Source organism: Rhinatrema bivittatum, chromosome 1 (genome assembly GCF_901001135.1).
Source record: "Rhinatrema bivittatum chromosome 1, aRhiBiv1.1, whole genome shotgun sequence".
In the NCBI taxonomy this organism is placed as follows: Eukaryota; Metazoa; Chordata; class Amphibia; order Gymnophiona; family Rhinatrematidae; genus Rhinatrema; species Rhinatrema bivittatum.
This window is the reverse complement of record NC_042615.1, coordinates 565,061,128-565,087,837: the sequence shown is the minus strand read 5'-3', so window position 1 is coordinate 565,087,837 and position 26,710 is coordinate 565,061,128. Positions and strand designations below refer to the sequence as shown.

Genomic DNA, 26,710 nt, shown 5'->3' with positions numbered 1-26,710 from the left:
AAAATTATTTTCCTATTCTAAAAGTTATGCTAGTGTATAATTTTTTTTTCTGACCATCAGTAAGTTGTGTGCTGACTATTATAACTTTCCCATAATGAAACCCATTATATAAGACAAATGTAATTGTGTACTTTCTGATAAACTCTAACTAAAACTAATAGGGTAGAGTTGTGTATAATTTGTGCCAAGTACCCTACAGATCTAAGCTCTGCGGGAGCTGGCAGCTGTTCAAAGGGTTGAGCTGGAGGGAGACCCTGGAAGACGTAGAGATCCCTTCTGCAGAAGGTGACAATCTCAGTGGTTCATTTATTAGAGAGAGGAATTACTGGCTATGATCACTCAGGTGCTGGCAGAGATAGGTATAGATGAGGAATATCTCTTGGCCATCAAGGGGAAGAGGATACAATTTTGAAAGGCCTCCTAGGTCCAGCTAAGACTTTTTTTTTTCTTTATATAGGATGGTGAAAACCTTTATTTCTGTGATATGGGATAATCTAGAAGGAGACTTAAAGATGGGCAGAGCTATGGCTAGGCTTTACCTGCTTCCTGAGGAAGCAGTGGAGCAGCTGAAGTTTCCTAAGGTGGGTGCCTTAGTTCAGTGATCATGAAGAAGGCCACGTTTCCACTGGAGGCAAAGAAAACATTAAAGGACTCTCAGGATAGGAAGACAGAGGGCCACCTTAAACAGGCTTTCAAAGTTTCAGCTTTGGTGCTGCAAGGTGTGGTTTGCAGTATTTTTATGGCTAGTGCCTCTTTGCGTTGGGTGCATCAGACCCTGTGGGCAACTCAGACAAAGCAATGCCTGCGCAAAAGATGGAATGGCTGGAAGATGGGGTCGCCTTTATTGTTGTTGCATTTATAATCTTATTAGAACTTCAGCCAGAGAGACTGCAGCATCCTTGTTGGCTAGGCATTTGTTATGGATATATAATTTGTCAGCAGATGAATACTTCAAGGAGAGGTTGAGTAAGCTGCTTTTTTGGGGAAGGCTTCTTTTCAAGGAAGCCCTGAAGTAACTTGTAAAGAATGTGGGGAAGACAGTCCCATAAATTACCAGAAGATAAATCCAAGAGCTCTCAGAAAGGGATCTCTAATAGGTCCACGTGTAGAGAGATGAGGTGCTACTGGTTGGGAAGGAGGTCAATCTCTCAGAAAAGATGTTTTGGGAATAAACCTATTGGGGGGGCGACTGTTGCAGTTTTACGGGTAGTGGACCCAAATCATGCCTGACTGTTGGATGCTTTCATAAGAGATGGCTATTTTCTCGGCAAGTAGCAGATGCCTTCATGATATCCCTTTGTCACAGGAAACTAAAGAAGGCAATCACTTCCAGTTGACCTTGAATATCACAGTATCAAAGAGAGAATGGAGGCAAGGTTGTTACTTGATTTTATTTTGTAGTTCCCAAGAATTTAGAGACCTTCAGTCCAATCATGTATTCAAAGCAGATGAATGGAGCCTTGAGAATGCCTCATTTCCCCATGGAGACTCTTAGATTAGTGATTGTGATGGTGAGAGAGAGAGTTTATGTCCCTGGACCTCTGAGGCATATCTACATATTCTGATTTGGCAAGATCATCAAAGATTGCTCAGGTTTGCAGTGTGTGTGTGTGTGGGGGGGGGGAGGGGGGAGGGGAATAATTTCTTTTTCAAGCACTTCCGTCTTGGTTTGGCTATTGCTCTGAGAACACTTATGGTGGTGGTTGTGTAAAGTCTTCTTAAGGGAGGCATTTTGATACATCCTGTGCCTGTGGTCAACATCCAGAGTCCAGCTTTTGCATTGTCTGAGTCGGGTGAACTGTTTTTCCAAAAGCAAGTTTTGGAATATTTTGGATCTCATTTCAACATGTGAGAGGGGAAACTCTTAATGACAGCAGAATAAATCACCAAGCTCCAGGGGCAGATTTTGGAATCTGTGATTCAGGCTTCCCAGGGTCTGGAATTACCTTCAGGTGCTGGGCTTCATGACATCATCCTTGAATCTTGTTCCATGGTGGGGGTGTACAAATGCACCTTGTAGATGTCTCTTCTTTTGCAGTGGAAGCCTCAGTCACAGAAGTTAAACTTGCCTCTTGTTGGCCAGCAGTGAATAACAGCCTGTCAGATTGGCGGCTGTTCACGGATGGCAGACTGAGTGGAATCTAGCCAAGGGAATGTCCTTGGAGACTGTAAACTTGGATCATGGTTACAGCAGGTGTCAGTCTGCAGGGTTGGGGTTGCTCATTATCAGGGTTGGTTGGCTCAAATACACTGGAGCTTAACGGAATCAGCATGGTCCATCAACTGCTTGTAATTCAGAGCAATAAGAACGGCTTTGGTAGAGTTTTTCCCAATGATCAGTGGGAGAGTGGTTAAAGTATTCTCAGACAATGCAAAAGCAGTGGCATATATGAATCAGTAAGGAAGTACCAAAAGTCATGTGGTCTTCCTGGAAGTGAGGATGTTCCGATGAATGGAGTATCATCTTCAGGCCCTGTCAGTCGCACTTTGCCAAGGTGGAAAATGTCCATGCTGATTTTTTGACTAGGCACATCTTTAATCCCAGAGAATGAGAGCTGGCAGTCGTGGCATTTTCTGATGATCCAAGTCAGATGTGGAGAACCATTGATGGACCTCATGGCAACAAGAAAAACTTCAAGCTAACCAGGATTTTCAGCAGAGGGGAAAAAAATCTGGGATCTGTGGGGTTGGATACGCAGTGGTGTCTGTGGCCTCCAGTGAGTCTCATATATGTGTTTCCACCTAGCCTATGATAAGCAAAGAATAGAGTGTCATCAAAGCCAAGTAACTCTGGTGGCTCTAGATTGACCCGAACAACTTTGGTTCATGGATTTCATAAAACTCAACTTGGAAGAACTTAAGCGGTTCGACCACATTCAGGGACTGGTTCCCACGGAAAGCATGGCTCTTCTTTATTCTTCTTTAGGGCATCAGTCCCAATGATTTTGCTTTTTTTTTTTTTTTTTTTTTTTAGAAACAGGAATTACAGAAGGGTCTGGGTCTGAATTCCCGAAAGGTTCAGGTGGTGGCTACAGAGGTAGAGTTCAGGTGATATCATTGTTAGGGCACCCAAATGGTATCATCATTTTTTTTTTTTTTTAAGAGGAATTAAATATCTTCCTCAGCCTATCCAGCAGCCTTGCTTCCTGGGAGCTCAATTTAGTTGTGAGGGTTCTATATAAAGATTCTTTTGAGCCCATCAGGGGCACTTCTGTGAGGGATTTGACTCTGAATACAGTCTTCAGAACTTCAGGCTTTATCTTGGAATAACCTGTTTCTCTGAATTTCAAATGACTGTGTTTATATCTGTATAGTTCTGTCCTTCTTGCCAAAGGTTGTATCATCATTTCATTTGGAGCAGACAATGGAATTTACTATCATTCAAGAATTTTGGATCAGAATAGGGTTTCAGGGAACTCGGCATGTTGGAGGTGCATAGAGTTCTGCTTAGATATTTAAAAGTGACTTATGATATAAGTAGATCGGATAAAATCTTTGTGCTCTTCAGAAGTCAGAGAAGAGGAGAAAAGACTTCAAAAGCCTTTTTAGCCAGTTAGCATTCTGCTAGGGCCTAGGCGGCTTCTTGGACAGAACTTCTTTTGATGTCGCAGCAGGACTTTTGTAAGGCGGCAACTTGGTCTTTGCATATCTTTTCTAAGCATTACAGGTTGGATGTGCATGTGAGAGATATGGCCTGTTTTGGGGCTGTCACCTTGAGAGCAGGCTTTCCAGGCTCAATACCAGAATAGAGAATAAGGAAGGAAAAATTTGGTTCTTACATGCTAGTTTTCTTTCTTTGAGTCCTACCAGATCAGTCCAGTCGAGGTTCCTACCCATCTTAGCCTTTAGCCTGTCTTGTTGTTTGTATATTATAATCTCAGAAGTTTTGGTATTCTCAGTTTATTTGTTTTTTTTAATTAAATCCCTCTGAACAGAGAGATATCAGATCCCACTGGAGGGGGGTGGATTGAGGACGGCACTTGAGAGTTTTACCCCTGCTTGTATGAGTGTTTAGTAGAAGGTTAAAATGCTTTGATACAGTTATATTGAGGTGCTGCAGGTGGTGGCACAGTTCCCTATATAGGGTGATGTCAGCAAACTCTTGTTCTCTATCTCCATCTGCTGGTAGGGGAGCAAGACCCATGCTTCTGGACTAGTCTGGTAGGACTCCAGGAAAGAAAATTAGGAAACAACTACATTTTTCCTTCTTTTGTAGTGGTGATGTTCCCAACTGTGCATCAGAAGAAATTTAGGATCAAAGGAGTCAGAGTTTGTCACAAAGTATGTGCTGTGATCCCCATGTAGCTCCATTCATGAATACCCTCTGCTGACTATTCGAGCTGTTGTATTTCTTTGATTATTACAACTTATTAACTGGTTTGCTAAAGTGTCACAGGAGTTAAACTTGCCTCTTGTTGGCCAGCAGTGAATAGCAGCCTGTCAGATTGGCTGTTGTTCACGGATGGCAGTCTGAGTGGAATCTAGCCAAGGGAATGTCCTTAGAGACTGTAAACTTGCTGTCATAATTGTTAAAGGGGAAGCTGCAAAGGATGGGCAGAGCAATGTTTAATCTGATGGGGATGTGCTACGAACCATACATGCATTTCCAGAGTAAAAAAAGATTTGAGAAAAAAGTTCATAGTCTGGATATATGCTGTTATATATAACATGTACATAGCATGTTACAGAGGACATATATTTAAATTTGAAATTTTAATGTGAGATCTTTCAGCTAATTTCCTGTGGCTCTTCTTGTTAGCATTGTGCCTCTCCTATTCTGCCCAAACAGTAGACACTGTAAAATGCAAATGTAATTCATATTTGCTTATTTGTTTGATCTCTATTCCACCTTAACTTGTCTGGTGACATTTCAAAGGAAACTAGGTACTTTGACTTGTAAATGTTTGCTTGTTTTGCCACCTTAGATCACCTGGTTGGAAGGCCATTCCTTGGCACAGACTGTGTTTACTTGCCTCTACGTGCACAACCCTGACTTCATAGAGGATCCGACAATGAAGGCGTTTGCTCTAGGAATCTTAAAAATATGTGATATTGCCAGAGAAAAAGTTAACAAAGCTGCTGTGTTCGAAGAGGTAAACTCTCTTCCACTATCCAGTATTAAATTATTCTCTGCTGTTTCCAGGATTTTTCATGTGCATTTGAGTCAGGAGTCTATTCCTGCAGAAGTCTTTCTGGATAAGGATTTGAACCATATTCCTTTTCCTTCTGATTCACCAGTCAAGAACACATATGGGTTTAGTCCCCTCATCCAGCAGTTGAAGGCAGAGGTGTATTTATTTTTTTTATCAATTCACACCCAATTCCCCCTTTATAAATTGCTTTTACATTGAATCTATGAATTCTTTATTGCTCACAAACCGTGAGTCATCTAGATCAAAATGCCACAACTGTTCACTAGGAGGCTGCCGAGCCTGTATTGTGACCCGAAACAGTCTCACATTTAAATTGAAAGAAAAATTTGTGAAAGATGGAGGAAAGGTTTCATATATGTGAGTTTTTAAACCCCCACCAGGGTGAACTCAATTTGTGTATATATAATCATGAACCAAACCTCCTCCTTCCGATATTTTTTTGTTGAAATGTGTGCAACAAGCTCAAACACATGTGTCCCTTTTTTTTGTATAACTTTTCACTTTTTCTTTTGAATATTCACTTATTTTTCTTCTTATTAAATGTCATGAACAACTGACTTCATAAATCAATTTTAAAAGTCCCGACTTATCTGATGGAAGTTGACACCCGACGTAGCCACGTTTCTGGTCCGCGAACGGACCTTTCCTCAGGGGATGTTATCCTATTTTTGAATCAGTCGGTGTACCGAAGTCTTCTATGATGTTAAGACCATTCTTCAAAGACGCCGTGATGCGCTCAATGTTTGTTGAAACGCTACATACTAACCACCACTGCTTTTAACCTGCGCACACGGATAGTTCAACCACCAATCACAACACTCGTTGCTGTAACGTAATGACGTAAAATTAAAGTCAATGAAACCCAGTTCGGAGATCCATTCAAACCCCGAAGGGGCAGTGCGTAATCAAAGATGCTGAAACGCAATGGCATATGACATATGGCATGTCATATGTCATATGCCTCCTAGTGAACAGTTGTGGCATATGATATATGGATAACATCCCCCGAGGAAAGGTCCGTTCGCGGACCAGAAACGTGGCTACGTCGGGTGTCAACTTCCATCAGATAAGTCGGGACTTTTAAAATTGATTTATGAAGTCAGTTGTTCATGACATTTAATAAGAAGAAAAATAAGTGAATATTCAAAAGAAAAAGTGAAAAGTTATACAAAAAAAAGGGACACATGTGTTTGAGCTTGTTGCACACATTTCAACAAAAAAATATCGGAAGGAGGAGGTTTGGTTCATGATTATATATACACAAATTGAGTTCACCCTGGTGGGGGTTTAAAAACTCACATATATGAAACCTTTCCTCCATCTTTCACAAATTTTTCTTTCAATTTAAATGTGAGACTGTTTCGGGTCACAATACAGGCTCGGCAGCCTCCTAGTGAACAGTTGTGGCATTTTGATCTAGATGACTTACGGTTTGTGAGCAATAAAGAATTTATAGATTCAATGTAAATGTAATTTATAAAGGGGGAATTGGGTGTGAATTGATTAGTATTTTATAATTTCCCCAAAAATATTTTTTGGTGCTTTTTTGTATTAGGTATCTTTATTTTTTTTATGACATCACATCTATGCATGTCATGAATGGAACTAGTATAGCCAGTGTTCCCTGCCTCCAGCTATTGGATAGATGGTTGTGGACAAGTCTCTACCCCTTTCTTTAATTCAGTTTGAATTTTTAGGCTGATTTTGGCATGGTATATAGCTCATATACTAATTCTGTAAGGCTAATTATACTTTAGGACCAAGCTACTGTGGCTCTGTGTTTTCTGCAGGGAGGCGAGCCAGGAAAAGAGAGCAAGCTCCCTATTCATTTGGTTGGGTAATCTGGATAAGCATTTTATTTTTCATTGAGCAAACATTCTTGCTAAGAAAAGGCTTTCTGCTTATATTCTAAGAGATGAAATTGAAAAGCCTGGTGCGCAAATACTTTGGGTTCGCGCATACTGACCGTATTTTAAAAAGCGCCCAGATACTTGCATAAATGCCGCAGCGTGGACATCTCGAAAGTTTTCAAAAAGGGGTGAGTTAGGTCTCGGCGTGGCATGGGCGTTTCGGGACATGAGCCTGAGATATGTGCATACTTAGGAAACCCAATAGAAAATCAATATAACCCAAAGGTGCAGCTGAAAAACAGAATACTTCAAATTGTGAAAATTTCAGCTGAAAAAGAACTCATAAATGGATCTATCTAGCAACCGTCATAAAGTAGCCTCAAAGGATGTGTGGCTTATTGATAAAGCCTATATTACTTCAGGCTTAGTATAATCATAGGTTGCAGATAGATTTGTTAATGCACCTGCCGGTGCGATATAGCTGAAGCACAATCACTGTATACTTGAATTGACTAGTGAGTGCACTTATCTTGAACTACCACGTAGAGAGAGTTGGCTTGCACGGTCCTGAAGTTACCTCCGACACTACAGTGTTTCGGAGTCGTATGCTCCTTCCTCAGGGATCTCCAGGTAAGGACGAGCCATCTACATGAATCTGCGTGGGAGATGAATGCAGCATAAGAGTTCTTTATGTGTCAACAGACTGCAAAAATATACATAATGGCGGTCAGAGACGGAAAGCCAACTTACTTCTTAATGTCCGGTCAGTACTTATCTGTGAAACAACGAATGCTTATACGCTGTAAAAAAGAACATGTCCCCCCGAATTGGAGAGGGGGAGACCGCTCGACCATTCTTAATTATAAAGAAAATCGATGGATTTTCCAACTGCGATCTGTTGAACCCCAAGGACTTAATGAGAAAGTTGAGTGGTTTTCCCTCATCTGATTCAACTTCCTTTCAAGCAGCGTTTCATTGTTTTCCTCCTGGTATACCGTTCCTCATTTTTTGACATTTCCCCTTGCTTTAAAATGTCCGCTCCACCTACGTCATTATCCATATTTGGTATTAATGAACAGGTAAACCCCCTTACCAATATGGCTGCCGTTTTGCGTCATTGCCCGGATTTGGCACTCACAATTATGGCTGTCCCCACCTGACGTGGATTACCTTATAAGGATCATCCCACCACGTCATAATTACGTCACTTCCTCCAACCTTTCAGGTCGATGGAATCCCTTTAAATTTGGCGTCCTTTTTACGCTTTAGCTGTCAGCAATTGAAACGGCACGCCGACAGGATCCTTCACATTCGTGTACGTAAGTACAGCCATACAAGAGTCTACATCCACCCTTTACAGTGAAGGTTGTTCCGCACGTTTTCATGAAAGTGTTTCTTTTTTACAGCGTATAAGCATTCGTTGTTTCACAGATAAGTACTGACCGGACATTAAGAAGTAAGTTGGCTTTCCGTCTCTGACCGCCATTATGTATATTTTGCAGTCTGTTGACACATAAAGAACTCTTATGCTGCATTCATCTCCCACGCAGATTCATGTAGATGGCTCGTCCTTACCTGGAGATCCCTGAGGAAGGAGCATACGACTCCGAAACACTGTAGTGTCGGAGGTAACTTCAGGACTGTGCAAGCCAACTCTCTCTACGTGGTAGTTCAAGATAAGTGCACTCACTAGTCAATTCAAGTATACAGTGATTGTGCTTCAGCTATATCGCACCGGCAGGTGCATTAACAAATCTATCTGCAACCTATGATTATACTAAGCCTGAAGTAATATAGGCTTTATCAATAAGCCACACATCCTTTGAGGCTACTTTATGACGGTTGCTAGATAGATCCATTTATGAGTTCTTTTTCAGCTGAAATTTTCACAATTTGAAGTACTTAGGAAACCCGGCATGCACCAAGGTCTCCTGCCGCGTAACTTTACTTCTGCTGTGGATGGCCTGTAAGTTAAAATTTAAAGAAAACTAGGCAGATCTCTAGGAATTTAAGGGTCTGAGCTAACTGGGGGGAGTGAAGGCTATCAAACCAGGGGAGGTTGGAGGACCTATCTCTTAACTGGGAGCGAACTGGTAAAATTGAGAATGATGTCTGCATGCTGCCCTTTTAAAATCCTCTAATTTTACATGGTAGAAGCGAGATTCGTGTGCACAATCACGCGCCCATTTAAAATTTGGCACATGTGCGCGCAGCCAGGCTATGCATGCACGCAAATGTGCGCATGCACTCTGGTTTGAAAATTAGGGTAAGTCACATTTCTTTTTTGCCTGGGAGGTTTGTGGAGGTTTAAGAACTTAGGGCACTGCTAAAGTCTTGTTAAGACTGTTCAATTTGATGGCAGATAAAAACCACCACTGCATCTCCTGTGGGAACAAATGACCTCAGCCAGCAATGGCACTTTGTGTTCATTGTGCCGCGGAGGTTTGGAATTGGGGGAGTTCTCAATCTGCTAATCTTATTAGCAAAATTATGTAAACCGGTATGATTTGCATTTGATGTAAGAATGTCTGTATATAAAAGTTAAAAATAAATAAATAGTAACAATTTGTAACCTATCATTAAAATCATCCATTGTACCTGAAGACTGGAGGATAGCTAATGTAACCCCAATATTTTAAAAGGGCTCCAGGGGCAATCTGGGAAACTACAGACCGGTTAGCCTGACTTCAGTGCCAGGAAAAATAGTGGAAAGTGTTCTAAATATCAAAATCACAGAACATATAGAAAGACATGGTTTAATGGAACAAAGTCAGCATGGCTTTACCCAGGGCAAGTCTTGCCTCACAAATCTGCCTCATTTTTTTGAAGGAGTTAATAAACATGTGGATAAAGGTGAACCGGTAGATGTAGTGTACTTGGATTTTCAGAAGGCGTTTGACAAAGTTCCTCATGAGAGAGGCTTCTAGGAAAAGTAAAAAGTCATGGGATAGGTGGCGATGTCCTTTCGTGGATTACAAACTGACTAAAAGACAGGAAACAGAGAGTAGGATTAAATGGACAATTTTCTCAGTGGAAGGGAGTGGGCAGTGGAGTGCCTCAGGGATCTGTATTGGGACCCTTACTTTTCAATATATTTATAAATGATCTGGAAAGAAATACGACTGGTGAGGTAATCAAATTTGCAGATGATACAAAATTGTTCAGAGTAGATAAATCACAAGCAAACTGATAAACTGCAGGAAGACCTTGTAAGACTGGAAAATTGGGCATCAAAATGGCAGATGAAATTTAATGTGGATAAGTACAAGGTGATGCATATAGGGAAAAATAACCCATGCCATAGTTACACAGTTAGGTTCCATATTAGGTGCTACTACCCAAGAAAGAGATCTAGGCGTCATAGTGGATAACACATTGAAATCGTCAGTTCAGTGTGCTGCGGCAGTCAAAAAAGCAAACAGAATGTTGGGAATTATTAGGAAGGGAATGGTGAATAAAAAGGAAAATGTCATAATGCCTCTGTATCGCTCCATGGTGAAGACCGCACCTTGAATACTGTGTACAATTCTGGTCTCCGCATCTCAAAAAAGATATAATTGCGATGGAGAAGGTACAGAGAAGGGCTACCAAAATGATAAAGGGAATGGAACAGCTTCCCTATGAGGAAAGACTAAAGAGGTTAGGCCTTTTCAGCTTGGCAAAGAGACGGCTGAGGGGGGTTATGATAGAGTTGTTTAAAATCATGAGAGATCTAGAACATGTAGATGTGAATCGGTTATTTATGCTTTTGGATAATAGAAAGACTAGGGGGCACTCCATGAAGTTAGCACGTGGCACATTTAAAACTAATCGGAGAAAGTTCTTTTTCACTCAATGCACAATTAAACTCTGGAATTTGTTGCCAGAGGATGTGGTTAGGTCAGTTAGTATAGCTGTGTTTAAAAAAGGATTGGATATGTTCTTGGAGAAGAAGTCCATTGCCTACTATTAATTAAGTTGACTTAAAAATTAGCCACTGCTATTACTAGCAACAGTAACATGGGATAGACTTAGTTTTTGGGTACTTGCCAGGTTCTTATGGCCTGGATTGGCCACTGTTGGAAACAGGATGCTGGGCTTGATGGACCCTTGGTCTGACACAGTATGGCATGTTTTTATGTTCTTATGTTCTCCCAAAAAAACAGGCTAACAATTCGGGATCTTCCGTAAAGCAGCCACTGAGCATAATCCCGAATTTAACAGAGTCCTTGACACTGGAAATTCGGCTGTTGAAAAACTTGTGGTGGCCATTTTGAAGCTGCTGCGAGCAGCTACAGACGCAGTGAAGGGAAGTGCTGTACACTTTCAGGGACCTCCTAAATTGTTGCCGGAGGAAAAAATTCAGCAGTGCACAACACAGGAAAGTATTACTTTCAGTACTGACTTTTTGCCAGAATTTAAGTTTCTCCAATATGCATTTCAGGCATTGCAGGCTCAGGGTGAGGCAGGACAATCGTTTGTTCATGGAAAGTCAAAAAGAGGAGAGCAACACCTGAGGATTCAGATTTAGGGAACCTGGATTCTGGCAATTTTCATTTCATAAGAAAGGAGGATTATGCAGAAAGCAGTCAAGGAATCCCTTGAGGAGAGGAAAATTTGTTCCGGAGGAGAAGAGGAGGAATTAGATTATTCCACCATGATGAAATGTCAGCATTGATATCTCAGGTTATTTTGGCCTTAAGACTTTCAGAAGGTAAGGTCAAAGAGCCTCCAGATTGGGACCCAATCTTAAGGGGAATGTGAAAGGCTGCTGCTTGTTTCCCATTACATACAGAGTTAGGGACAATGGTAATATCTGAATGGGAGACGCCAGAGGCTGGTTTTAGATGCCTAAGGGTATTTAATAAATTATACCCCTTGCCATTGGAATCGCAGGAACACTTGTTCCAACAGCCTCCAACTGCTAGATGAGGGGTCTAAATCCATATGTTCTTGACTGGTGAAGCAGAAGTAAAGGAAAGGAAATGATCGGGCCTTAATTTCACCTTAAACCAACTGATCTGGGACAGGAATTGGCGTGCACAGTACCCACATCTGTCAGCTGACGCTGCTATTGCATAAACTGTTGAGTAGAAAACTATAAAGTTATCAAATAGGTTGCCAACAATATGATACTGGGCCAATTCACTTGGTGCATGCTTTTGAAGGCAATTAGTTACATCAGAGCTTTAAGTATTCAGGACAACTACAGAAGTACAACGAGGTGGGCACTTGTCTAACCAAACTGTTACATGTTTTTATTTTTACTTTATTTTTTTAAGTAATTCTGGAATACATTTTTCACATGGCAATTGTGGGGTAGGATGTGTGGATACTTGAAACACTGATTTAATGCATTTTATGTTTCCAGACCTTGAAGGTGAACATTTGGGAAGAGGGTGTAGACTCTACATAACCACTGTATGTCCACATAGGTAGCAGGACAACCTGCAAATTTTCAAAGCAAATTTATGCATAAAATACTCTGAAGATTTGGGATGAAGTTTGTGGGTAAAAAGTACCCACAGATTTTAAGCCTCCCTTAGCTGCAAACATGAGGTTGGTGTCTTAGGAGATAGGCCCTTAGCCAGCAGGGGTTCTTAGTTTCTCAGAACATAACAAATGTTGAGATAAAACAATTTGTTTTTGCTGTTATCTTTTAATTAGAAATATGCAAACTTTTGCCTCTATTGCTTTTTAGGCCAGTAGAGTATGAGTGGTTATAATATTGAAACCACAGTATCCCGATGCTTTATATCATGAAGCTCATTACATTCTCTGAGCACAAGCAGGGTGTCAATCCTCACACATGGGTGACCTCATCAGATGGAGCCCATATCCGGAACTTTGATCTCAAAGATTCTAGAACTTTTAAATACAGGGTGATAACTACAGCTGCACAATCTGAAGTTATCACCCTGCCCTCTGGGCAGAGATCCTTAGTCTTTTTTTTTTTTTTCTTCCCATGGTGCCATGTGGTCATGGTATTCAGCTTTGCTCTCTCCTCATAGTTTTAGTAATGTGATTTTTTTTTTTACCTTATGGTAGTTTTATTTTCTTTTCCTTTTTCCACTTCTTTCCATTCTCTTCCAGTCACATGGCAGGCCTGGTGCAGCCTGGTAGAGTCTAATTCTATCTCTTATTAAATAAATACTGTACCTGCAGTTTAGTTTCCTTGTCCTTTCCTTGCTTTGACTGTTTTTGTACCTTTGTCTGGTGCTGGCAGTACTGACTGAATGCAGTTTATGGTCAGATAGTCAAGAGTTTTTTTCTGATCTAGCAAGGAATACCCAGGAAATAAGGAAAGGATTCTTGGTGTTATGCCAGGAAGTAAGAGCCCTTGGAGCCTCCTGCCTTCTGCAATATCCTTGTAAATGTGTTATTAAGCTTAGGGCCAATTGCTTTATATTTTTTCTTCCAGGACAACTCTGTACCTTCTTAGATTTGACAGTCTATTGAGCCCGTAATGAACCAGCTGGAACAAGTACAGACCTGATAATTTCATAGTAGCAGAGATAATTCATGCTAATTGCTGTTTCTGTTTTATTTCTTTATCTCCTCCTTTATTTTGTGGTCTATAATGGAGAGTTATTTTCTTTTGTGATTTTAACTTCATGTTTTGTTAATACTTATTGAATCTCTTTGTTTTTCTGTGCAAAGATGAATCTTTGTATTTTGAAAAGTTTAATAAATATAAAGTTAGATTGCAGTCCATGGGTGATCCGTGTAGGCTGCTGAGCCTGGGGACTAGCCTGAGTTTTACCCGGGTAGGAGTTCCATGTCGTTTCACCAATCAATTGGCATCAGTGGAGGTTCGGACAGTGAAGAGATTGAGGACCACAACATTCCTGTAAGGGGAGGGGGAGTAGCTTATACTCCTCACATTCTAAGGAACTAGACTCTACGGGCAGGAATCCTGCATGATTTAGCTTCCCCTCCTGTTGCCTATGATGGCAGTGCAATCTCCTTGTGAGAATTTGAGGAGGAACCTGGGCAAGCAGTGTTCGTGCTGCACCTTCGGTGCCATGCCCGGCAACTGTTGTCTGTGCACATCTGTGCCAGTGCACCGATGGTCTGACATGTTGATGTCAGGACTGCGTTGGGGACCAGGTATGCCATTCTTCACCATGGTCACCCTTGACACCATCGAGGTGTGTAACCATCCTCTGTGCCATAAGAGCCATTAACCATGGATGCCCTCAAGTGCCGTGCACACTGTCTATTGTGTTGGCTGGGCCTTCTGTGCCTTGGACATCTCAGTGGGTGCTAGCAGGTGCTGTAGACTCCATAGAGTGTCATGGGTTTCAAGACACCAGAGGAGCATCATCGAGAGCCATGGGCCTTGAGGTGGCGAAGTAGCAGCACTGACATCTAGTGTTGCAGTCTGGACCACGTCAGGGACCAGGACTGCAATTGAGCTCCATAGTTACCCTTGATGCCATTGAGGTGCATGTCTGCTCTCGATGCCATGGAGGACATTGTTGTTTTTTCCAGCGATGCCATTCGTTGCCATTCTTGACGATGTCAAGAATCATCAGTGAGGCACCTGGATCGCCATAGAGTGCCCTGGAACCCTTGAGGCCATAGACTTCCGGAACTCCTGAGAGCCCTCAAGTGCCACTGAAGCTCTTTGGCAATAGAGGCTTTGGATGGCCTCGGCACTGTTGAGCGCCAGGTTCACCATCGACCTGATGTATCCTGGAGTACTGGTGCATCCAGAGTGTGCAGTGGTCCGGTGTCCTTGAGACCCCTTTGCAGGGTCCAGATGGAACAGCGAGGGGCGTTGTGTCCCATCGCTGGCCTATGGCCGTTGGGCACCATGGACGTTGATGATGATGGGGGGGGGAGAGATCCTGAACCGTTGTGGGCATTGGAGGCCATGCTGGGCTTCGAGCACTGCAGCATTGATGCCTTCAGGCATATAGGTGAGCCAAGAGGAATCATAGATGGCGCCATCAGTCATTGATACGGTGTGTTGGGGCTGCAGAACCTCTGCCTTCAGGCACAGCTAGCATCATCAGTACAGCCAGCTCATCGCCATCAGGCACTGGGTCTCCATCAGTGCAGCTGATTCCCGAAAATCTTTGGACTTTGGTGTTAGTGAGTCATCAGCGCAGAAGGCCATGGATTTCACCGGGTTCTTGACATCTGCAGGCACTTCGGTCACCATTGATGGCACCGTATACCATCGAACTTATCAAGCCTATAGCGCCATCTAAGCCCTGGGCGTGCATCGTTTGGTGGCATGGATGCAATCCATTACTGGTGAGCGCGAGAGCACTATGGGCACTGTGGGCTCCGCCGGATGTCGCAGGACACTACCGCAGAGCACCATGTGCATCATTGGTGATCAAGGGCTTCCCTGCTGCAGTTACGCCATTCACGGGCTGTGTTCAGTCTCTTGTAGCGCTATCAAGTATTTGGGGTACTATGAGGGTGATTTCTCAGAACACCATCCACCACCACACCTTAATCAGAGCCCAGTTGGTACTGGGGGCACTGTCGTCACAGTGTTCCTATTGATTCCATTAGGAGTTAGTGCGACAGTGGAGTACAGCATGCACGGTTGTGTATGGTGAGGGTCATCTACTCCTCCAAGCATCTCAGGCACTGGCATGCGGCATTCTCTCTGTCGGCGTGGTACACAGCCATGGCAGGGCTCTGCTATTGTCACGTCAAGGTATCTGCTTCATCATCTGTTCTGCACAATAGGATGCTAGGCGACACTGGTGAGGAGGGTGCCAACATACATGCTGTGATTGCTTTTTGGCAGTGCAGAACTACCAACTCTAACAGGTGGTGCTTGGTCCTTGCTGTGCCGTGACATTCTACCCACAAGCATGGAGAGTAGGTGCGTATGTTTGCTACCATCTGCAGGATGGAGTAGTGCTGTATGAGTACTGGACATCACGTTTTTAAAACAGAGGGCACTATTTTTCCAGTTGCCCTCTAGTGTATGGGTTTCCTGCATGGCAAGCACAACAGGACTGACCTAATATTGTGTTCCTGGTTGAACTTTATGGGCAAGGATACCAGGAGCATAGTGCCAGGAGACTTCCCCTTTCTCAGAAGAAGAGTATATCTTTTGGTCCCTCCCATGTTAGCCCACATTTGAATCACCTTCTTGGGGAAGCCTTTAAGGCTCCTTCCCTTGCAGGTTCATTGCTGAACTGGATCCTCAATTCTTTTGAATCAGTGCATCTCCTTGTAGGCCAGGACCGGTGGACATTGGGGGATGGCAGCGGCAGTCATTGGACCATTTTTGCTGTGGTCCCTCCGTTGATTACCATGGTGGCCTACCCCATCTGAAGGTGGTTGCAAGTGAAAAATTTGTTCGCTAATGAACATCAGCAGTCAGTGACTAACCCAACTCTCACCTGCAGAGTAAGAAGGTTTTTTGGGAATGGAAGGCCCTGATTCCCATTTCCTGGAGAAGGGATTTCACTGCTTCTGACTACGGTTGCTCTCTGTTCCCCGCAGGTGATAGCACTCAATTTAGGTCTTCTAAGGCATAGCAGGTCTGTTTTGTGAGGGAGCTATTTCAGTTTTGGTCTCCCCATTATACTTGGGGTCTCCTCTTCGGGGTAGCTCCCCGGTGAAGATTAGGGGTTTCTCCTGCATGGGAGTTACCTTTGATACCTGCTTAGCTCAATGTGCATTTTTCATGGATGACCACTCTTGCCAGTCATTTTCACCTGCGGGACCCTGCCTGAATGAGGAGGGTTCTAGACCATTTAATTGTAAGGTATGCCTTTCAACCTCTTGCTATAACCATGGCTGATGGGAGTTGGGCGATGAGGGACCCTGCAACAGAGGTGCTACTCTTTTTGTTGTGGTGGCTTGTAAGCTATATTTCCCCATTTTAAGGATAACCCTGTCTGCGGTCAGAAGATTCCTGGTTCATGCAATAGTTGTTCCATCTACTGGACTGCATGCTTCCTTGGAAGAAGTATATGTAATCATGTCTGAGATATTGATATCTAGGACAGGTTGGTGGGCATTCTGTTCCAAGATCAGACTGACCCTGCCCTGGTAGCCTTAGGAATTCTTCTTCCCTGGGGGGTTTGCTCTCAGTTTCAGCTGTTCCTATCAGGCTGAGAGGTGTACTGGGGGGGGGGGGGGCAGCAACTCCCCACTGGAATCATCAGTGAGTTATTTGGTTGGAGTTGAGATATACAGCCTAGCAGCTTTTTCTTACTCTTACAGTTCAGAGGTCTGTCTCCTTGTGTTCTTTTCTCCTCCGACTTCCAGCCGGAATGTCGGAGGGGAGATGAAGCAAATCTAGTGCATTCGTGATATATCTTAAGGTATACCTGCAGGGAATGATACATTATCTTTTCCCTATTTGTTTCATCAAGTTCTGGCCAGTACTGTCTTTAGTTCTTCATATTTCACTGGGTTATTCAAAGTGCCTTCCTGTTCACCTAAGCTATCTTGTAGACAGGATGGATAGGCCTACGCCTGACATGGTGCAGTTTGGGTGAGCTTCCAGCCTAACTTAATTCCTAGTTAAGCAATTCCATTTCAGGGATGGCCTTTCAACCCTTCTCACTCCTGACGCTGACCTGGGTGGTCAAATATGTCTGGTACTTTGGCAGGTAGGGTCTGCCACAGATCCCGCTACTGTTGCAGATTCTTCTTTCTAGTGTTGCTTGGGATTTTCTGCCCATTGTGCTTATCAGCCAATCATTGGGCACTCTTCTGAAAATGCATTCTGTCCTTCACATTCCAGTGGACCGCATTTTCTTTCTGGAGGGCTCTCTGGCCCCAGCTGGCTTTTTGGTTGTCTTGTCCGGGTTTGCTGATTCGAAACCCTGCTTGTAATATTTTCCGTGATGCGAAGTATGTTTCTTGCTGACATTCGCATCACTCCCCTGCCTTAGGCACCTCTGCTACACATTGGGGTTTTATGTCTGTCAGTTCTATGGTTTTCTTTTTGTAGAACCCAACTCTTTTCCTGCCTAAATCTATTTTTGGATTGGCTGCTTCACAGACAAAAGGGAGAGAGGTGGTGCTTTCAGCACCGTGGGGTTTCCCACTTTGTCCTGCTCAGGCAGTATATAGTTTGGGAATCACCCATGTGTGAGGACTGCCATCCTGCTTGTCCTCGGAGAAAGCAGAATTGCTTACCTGTATCAGGTGTAATCAGAGGACAGCAGAATGTCAGTCCTCACGAAACCCACCCACCTCCCTGGGAATTGGTTTCTCCATGTATGAGCTAAATCATGGACTGAGACACTCTGCACATGCTCAGTAAGGCATGTTTGAAAGTTCTAGAAATCTTTAAGATCAAATTTCCAGGTTGGGCTTCATCAGATGGTCACCAATGTGTGAGGACTGACATCCTGCTGTACTCTGAGAATACCTGTTAAAGGTAAGCAATTCTGCTTTAGCTTTGTCCTGTCAAACAAAGGAAATGGTAACTTGCCTCCAGTGATGCATTCTTTGCTCATTGGCTATAACTGACAAGTTTTTTTTGTTGCCTTTTCTGTTTTAAAAAAAAAACAGATGGACTAAGTATAACCTGGACATGCTGTGCTCTCCACCCAGTATGCCTGTTCCAATTCACCCTTTCCACACCCCTTAAAAGAATAACCACACCATTTCATATTCAGTGGATGAGAACGTCCATAGCAGCTTTATTTAGTCAGTCATACATGAAATGCAAAATCATTCTTTACACATCATGCTCCAGTAGATTTGTCCCCTCAAGGAAGGAGGAAATTGAATCCATTCAACTTGAATCTTTCTAACTAATCTTTAACTGGTAAGGTAGTTGCCTGACAGTGTCCTACTCTGTGAATGTTGTCACTAATGTTGTAAGCCCCTGCCTCACTTTTATACAGTCTTCCCCATACCACCCCTAATGCTGTTTAAATAACACTAAAATCTTATCATATTGTTAATTGTCCAAGGGCCCCCCCCCCCCACTACTGGGGCCTGGGTTGCTGAAGCTATTTTATAGCCTGTTCTTTGTCAAAATGGGGCCTCCCACCCCTTTACTGCCCTATTTCTATGTATCTTAGGACCCCGGGATTGGTCCCTTCTTGCAACCATGGACCCTATCCTGCCTCTTGCTGAAACCCATCCTCTCACCATCCACCTCCTCCCCCTTTCCATCTGCTCCTGGCAGCTGCCCCTTTTATGTGGCCCATGCCCCCTATGGCAACTGTGCCTTGTTTAGGTTTTTCCTGCCAGCAGGATGAAACTTAATCCCCAGTAGAACGTAATCTTATCAGTTGTGAGTTTTCCACAAGCTAGGAGCAATAGTTTTCCATGTGGCCCACTTCTGTGTGTTCATTTCATTCATAGAATGCAAAGTTGTGTGATGTGTGCCCATTGCTCCTGGGGTAAGGTGATAGGACAGCCAGATGCCGTTCTTAGTCACTCTTCCTTGCTGATCTAAGTAGCACTGGCGAAATTCCACAGGCAGTATTCCCCTCCTTTTGTTTAGAGGGAGACTGCTATAGTGCCCAGCAGGATAGATGAGGCACCACAAAGATGTCCTTTCATGGACTAACATTGGCTCTTGCTTTCCTCTACTTTATACCCTTTTGCCACTAGAAGAGCAATTCCTGCAGGAATGGCAGGTATTTCTGCTGAATAATGTATGGATGGGCAGGGAGGCAGTGACTGGTCTCAGTATAAAAGAGGTCTAAAATAGGACCATAAATAATAAAATAGGAACACACATTTTTAATACTTTACAAGATCTAAACACTCTGAATCTATGTAATATGAATGGAATTTAAAAAAACCCCAATGCTAACACATGGGTAGTACATTATTAGCATTGATGTTAGTATAACATTACTATTCATAATTATACAAATAGTGTACTCTTTTATGTGGGTGTATGTATAGGTGTGATGATGAACCAATTGGCAATTTCCTTTGTATGAAGGATGCTATATAAAATACAATTGCATTTTATGTAATGCCCATGCATACTTTAAATTGTGACGTGTGAATTTGCTTTTCCCTTCAGTTTTGGTAAATGTTATCCAAGTCCTTGCTGCTTAGTAACATGGTTTTGGTGAATTTTTTCACACTCTCTTTGTTTATGCCACTGAATTTATTTAGGAGGATTTTCAGTCCATGACCTATGGATTTAAAATGGCTAACAGTGTGACAGATCTTCGTGTGACAGGTAAAACTTAGAGGCATTGCATAATTTAACTTTTTTTCATTAAGCTTCTCAATTCCACCCTTATAAGCATAATATTATCTTTCCAGGTATGTTAAAAGATGTAGAAGATGACATGCAGAGAAGAGTAAAGGTAATTATTTTATGTCCCGTAACTCCTATGTTCTTGAGCAAAGCATAATACAACAACAATGAGGTCAATATTCAGTAAGCCAGCAAGTGGCAAAAATATCTGGGGAAACCTTGCGCATAACTTTTCCTGTATAGAGAGCAGGACTTATGTACACAAGTCTGCCACAGAATATACTCATATAATGTTACATGCATAACTTTATCTGGGTATTGTTAGGCAAGCTATTTTTCAGACCAGATTTGTGTAGATAACTTTAGCCTCAACCCCTGAATACCCTCATTGACTCCTCTTTTTGTTGAGATAATTTTTGTGTGCACAAACTTTGTGGTTGGCAGAGGTAACATTTTCAAAACTCATTTGTTGTGCATGTAACTCAAAAAATTATGCACAGTCAGGCTTTGAATATTAACCTCAATGTAATTAAATAAGGGAGTCTGATATGAGTGTTTAAAAGTGGCGTCTTAGTGAATGACAGCATGGAGGGTATGCAGTAATCGGAATGCAGGTTTCCATTTGAAAGTTAAATGTATATTTTCTTATTTTATACCAGTCCAGACATGGGTTTTCTCCACCTATTTGTAGATAGAAATGGAGGACACACACTTTTTTCTGTGACATTATCACTGGTAGTTACCATGATGCAGCTGCAGCAAAAAGCTAGTATTCTCTGTCTCCAGCAGATGACACACTAGTCTGTTGCAGCAGGATCTTGACTCCCAGGCTTCGGCCTTTGTCTGGCCTGATGGAGAATGTTTGGGTAGTTTTGCATATACCAGCCCTTTCTGCTTTACTTACAGCAAACTGTGGGCCAGGTTTTTGGTGATTCCCGGTTAAGCAAGTCATGTGAAAAGGGTCCCAGCCCCAGAGGGCATTTGATAGAGTTTAGAAGATGGGAGCTTGTTAACTCTGGAGGAGTTAGGGTGAGAGGGAGACAACGTCAAACAATCTCCCTCTGGCTTATTAAAGCTTAAAAAAAAAAAGTAAAAAGAGAGGTGAGAAGGTTGACTGACACCTTCTGCTAAATCAAGCAACTGGAGGAGGGTAAGTTTTCAGTGGACAGCGAAGGGATGTCTTTAAGTCAGTTTAGGAGTGGGGCCTACAGTATTTCTGCACAGCTTCAGACCATGTTGTAATGGAACCCGGTTGGTGTTAGAATTTGTGTGAACCGGCACTTCTACTATGATGCCAGCTCCAACTGTCCCTTTTGCGTTGGCAGCAGTGATTCTTAGGAGAAAGGCCCCGGAGTCCAGCCGCACAAGTTCAGCAGTGCTTGCAGTCAGACCCTTAGATTCAGGCGCGGCAGCAGTTGAGTCCAGTGGTGGAGGCCATCTTTATTTCCTCCTCAGAGGTGTAACCAATTTGGCCATTTTATCTCTTGCCTGTGGATCATTCCCACCATTTTCCCCTTATGAACTGAGGCCTTACATCCTCGAAGGAGGGAGCCCCCTGATTGTTCTCCCATGTAGGGGAAAACAGTGCTGAAGCTATGGCAAACCACTGTATTTTCTCTCTAGGGGATTTCTCCTCAGAATTTTTGTTTTTCTCTGGCATTTTAGAGAGACCCCGTGAAGGGGGAGGGGTCTTGCAGCTGTCTTTCCTGGTCATTTCAGCTGTTGGATGTAGAGTGGCAATAAGAACCTAATTAACCACAAAGGTGTTTGGAGCAGGGGACTGTGTGAGAGAGGTTGCCCATTTTTTCTGTCCTGAAGGAAAACACATATGTAGGTAGTTGTCTGATCTAAGAGAAAGGACAGGTGACATCAGAGTGTGAAAATGACTTTATTTGTTAAAAAAAATTCTCTTATCTCAGGTGGTCCATTAGGACATCAGTTTTTCAGGTTGTGGAGGTCCCAGTTTAGGATCTTATTCTTCAAGGAGTCTGTAGTTCCAGAAGTAGAGATTATGTTCCTACTAGAGTGGAAATCCCATGAGAATAGTTGAGGTGAACAAAGCTGTTTTCTTTGCTACCAGGTGCCACACAATGCCCTTTTTTGAGGGATTCCCTGGTTTTGGTGAGTGCCTGCAAACAACTATTCTAGTAATAGGGGGCACAGCCCTCAAATATCTCCTGAATAGAAAGAATTAAGTTCTGTTGAAACATGTCTTTTCACCTATGTCTTTACCAGTGTAGATTACTATCTGTGATGTCTTTGTAGCTTGAGTGCTTGCGCTGGGTACTGCAGCTCCCTGAAGGACAGGAGGCAGCTTTGCTGGAGTCTGGGACTGCTTTTCTGAAGAACACCTTATATGACTTTATTGGGATCTTTTCTAGTTCTGTAGCCTCATCAGTTGCAACATGAAGGCAATTATGGCTACACTAGTGGGTGGCAGATGCTTCCTCCAAAGCCCATCTAAGCAAGCTTATTTTCAAGTGGGAAATTGTTTCTTTGGTGAGGACTTAAACAAATTTGTATAGGACCTAGGAGAAGCAAAACCTCAGGGAAGTGGTTTACTTCACCATCGCTCAGCTTCAGAAAAAGAGAAATTAGTCAGAGTTGAATTTTCTGGTTCCATTCTGTCCAGCTGTTTCACCCAATGAAGCCTGGTGATTCCCCTCCTTGGGGGTGCCTGTATATGATCAGCATTATTACCAAAAATCTTCCCAGTTCTTTCCACTTCAGTTCCCCATGTCTGTAAATTCTCTTCATACATTTTGCCTGCTGGGAGGGTAGCTGTTCTAACTATTCTCGAGTAGCTTCCGCATTTGAAAGTAGTGGTTTCAGTTCCAACAGGAAGTACAGGGATATGTTCTGTATGCCCTTTAATTTTGTGGTCCTAAAGAAGAAAGATTCCTACAAGACCCATCCTCAGTTTGAAACAGCAGTCTTCGTATTTCACATTTCAGGGTGGAAATCCTCCAATACGCATTGATGACTCTGCAACAGACAAGTTTCTCTCTTCTCGGAATGGTTTGGAGATGTGCTTCCATATTTCTATTGGGGAAAATCATCATAGGTCCTTCCATTTTTAGCATCCTGAAAAAGCACTTTGAGTTCAGGGCATTACATTTTAGTCTCACCATGGCTCAAAAAACCTCCAAGATAATGGTGATAGTGGTGGCAGCATTCGTACGAAAGGAATTGATTACGAATCATCTACATCTTGGCTGTTGCTTAACAGGACAGAGCCCCACCAGGAAGGTCTTCATGGTGTCCAACAGAGTTGTGCAAATTCAGAAGACTTGGGCTGGGTAATCAGCTTTACCAAGCTGTTTCTTCCCAGTCTCTGGAATGCCTAGGATCTCTGACTCAGGAAAGATGGCCACAATTGTGAGTCAGGTAGAGAAATTTCTTGCTCAAAGGGCTACTAGAACTGGTTTCATGGCAGCCTCCTTAAATTCGGTTCATTGTGCCAGGACCTGTATTTAGATTTTTATATTCAGCTTTTCAGCTCTTCAGAGTGTACATCAAAGTGGATTACATTCAGGTACTATAAGTCATTTCCTATCCCCACAGGGACATAAGAATACTATCTTCTTGCTGAAGTTGTACCATGATAACTTCCAGTGATATCACAGAATAAGGTGTGTCCTCTGACTCCATCTGCTGGTTGGGAAGAAAATCTGAAGTAGTGTAGCAGGATTCATGGAAAGGAAAATATTGAATACGACTAAATTTCTCCTTTTACTATTCGTAATACTAATGTGATTTAATTTTTTTGTTGTATATTAATTAATATTTTCCAAATGTACAAAGAAAGGAATGCATATGACAGAAAGATATTAGTTCATGTCAAACAAAATAGGGATGGTCACCCATTTAATTATGTCGGAGTAAAAATCAGTTTTCTTGTGAAACTGATGTCAGCTCACAAATACATGGAAATTCCAAGACTAGCACCAAATAAAAGAAAAAAAAATGTTTACATATGAAAGCCAGGTTGTAATAAATTGCAGAGGTATCAAACATATGGCCTATAAGACAGTCTAAATGCATATCCCTAATCTAGACCCACGGAGAGATGTTAAGAAAATGAAGTACGTTCTGGCACAGCCCCACTTTTATCAGCAAGAAAAAAACTGCAGCTGCTTAGCTTCATAAACTATAAAGCTAGAGCTCTGGTATTTGAAAAAAACACTTGTATGCATAATAGTGAAAAAAAAATGCACTCCAATGAGCAATGCCATTTGGAACTACATCAAAAACATTGTACATTATTGATAGTTAGCCTTAGTGAAATCAGGGAAGATCCAGATCTTGTGGCATAGAAAAAGTTGCCTGCAGTGCCAGAAGTACATTCTCAGAATCCCATCACAATCAGGTTCTAATATCATTGATGCCAACAGAGTAGTGGAAGATAAAATCATTTTCTATGGAGAAGTGTAACATTTGACCATTGCCCAAAATGTTTATATAAAGCTGTCCTGTACATAGCCTTTGTCCTTCTATCCCACTAGTCTTTCTGGTGCAAATAATGTGCCTTAGAGATCAGCAATTGAAAAATACTCTTGATTTACTAACATCTTGGACAGCAAAGTAACTTGACATTTTTGTTACTATTCATAATACTAATATTACTCCTGGGGGAATTCTGTGGAAAAAAAAATAAAAATTCTGCAAACTTTATATTGATCAAAAGAACACAATTTACGTGACGGTCTTTAAGTACCGTATTTTTCGCTCCATAAGACGCACCTGACCATAAGACGCACCTAGGATTCAGAGGGGGAAAATTAAAAAAAAAAAAAATTGTGCTAAACCGGCTCTGCGTCTGGGCGTCTTATGGAGCAAATTAGGGGAGTGCATAGCTTTTTTTTTCCTCCCCATTTTGTTTTTGGGTCTGGGGAGGGCCATTTCGGTCCACTCCCCAGATCAGAAAACTTTTTTCTCTGGGAACCCCTCCCCCCCCAAAAAAACCCCCCATCCCAACCCTTTAAATTAACAACCCCCACCCTCCTGACTCCCCCAAGACCTGCCGACTTAGTTTACCGCAACCCCCCACCCCTCCTGACCCCCCCCAAGACCTGCCGACTTAGTTTACCGCAACCCCCCACCCTCCTGACCCCCCCAAGACCTGCCGACTTAATTTACCGCAACCCCCCCCCCTCCTGACCCCCCAAGACCTGCCGACTTAGTTTACCGCAACCCCCACCCTCCTGACCCCCCCAAGACCTGCCGACTTAGTTTACCGCAACCCCCCACCCTCCTGACCCCCCCTCCTGACCCCCCCAAGACCTGCCGACTTAATTTACCGCAACCCCCCACCTTCCTGACCCCCCAAGACCTGCCAAACGTCCCTGGTGGTCCAGCGGGGGTCCAGGAGCGGTCCGGGAACGATCTCCAGGGCGTGGGCCGTCGGCTGCCAGTAATCAAAATGGCGCCGACGGCCCTTTGCCCTTACTATGTCACTGGGACCGACCGCTGCTATTGGTCGGTCTCAGTGACATAGTAAGGGCAAAGGGCCGTCGGCGCCATTTTGATTACTGGCTGCCGACGGCCCACGCTCAGGAGATCGTTCCCGGGACCGCTCCTGGACCCCCGCTGGACCACCACCAGGGACGTTTGGCAGGTCTTGGGGGGGGTCAGGAGGGTGGGGGGTTGGGGTAAATTAAGTCGGCAGGTCTTGGGGGGGGGGGGCAGGAGGGGGGGGGGTTGGGGTAAATTAAGTCGGCAGGTCTTGGGGGGGGGGTCAGGAGGGTGGGGGTTTGCGGTAAATTAAGTCGGCAGGTCTTGGGGGGGTTGTGGTAAATTAAGTCAGCAGGTCTTGGGGGGGTCAGGAGGGTGGGGGGTTGCGGTAAACTAAGTCGGCAGGTCTTGGGGGGGTCAGGAGGGTGGGGGGTTGCGGTAAACTAAGTCGGCAGGTCTTGGGGGAGTCGGGGGGGGGGGGGGGGTTGTTAGATTTTGTTTGTTTTTTTTATATTCGCTCCATAAGACGCACATACATTTTTCCCCCCCACTTTTGGGGGAAAAAAAGTGCGTCTTATGGAGCGAAAAATACGGGTAATTACATTTAAATTAATACAGAAAAAAAGTTATTACTTAGAGATGCAGAATTTCCCTAGAAATTCACTGTAAGAGTGTCCCTTCCACTCACTCTCCCTACTCCCTTGGCCACTTTGCCCTCTCAGGCCCCAACTCCTCCACCTGCCAGTATCTCTCCCCTCTACCTCTAGGCTCAACCCCTTTCCACTCTATCGACAGTCCCATAGTTTGACCCCGTTCTCAGTACTGCCCCTCACACAGGCTCCCTCTGTCCCTCCCTCTCTCACACACATTCTCCCTCTCTCTAGTACACATACACAAACCCTCATACAGGCTCCCTCACTGTCTCGCTCACACATATACCCCCTCATACAGGGTCCCTCTCTCTTGCATACACACCCACACAAGCTCCCTTTCTCTCTCATGCATATATCCTCACACAGGCTACCTATGTCTCTCTCTCATGCACCCCTTCACACAGGCTCTGACTCACACATACACAATCCCTTCACACAGACTAGCACTCT

At 43.3% G+C, this 26,710-nt stretch overlaps 1 protein-coding gene across 5 annotated transcripts in view; it reads left to right on the top strand.

Annotated features, from left to right (window-relative positions):
- NAA35 (N(alpha)-acetyltransferase 35, NatC auxiliary subunit) overlaps positions 1-26,710 on the top strand; it is a 257,112-nt gene that overhangs the window by 67,526 nt on the left and 162,876 nt on the right. For all 5 annotated transcript variants that reach the window (XR_003858821.1, XM_029617219.1, XM_029617227.1 and 2 more), the window contains 3 exons: positions 4,926-5,093; positions 20,066-20,132; positions 20,219-20,262. Coding sequence is in view for 4 of the 5 variants with exons in the window: in XM_029617219.1 (XP_029473079.1) it covers positions 4,926-5,093; positions 20,066-20,132; positions 20,219-20,262 (279 nt within the window). In the remaining variant the exon portion in view is untranslated. The remainder of the gene's footprint in view (positions 1-4,925; positions 5,094-20,065; positions 20,133-20,218; positions 20,263-26,710) is intronic.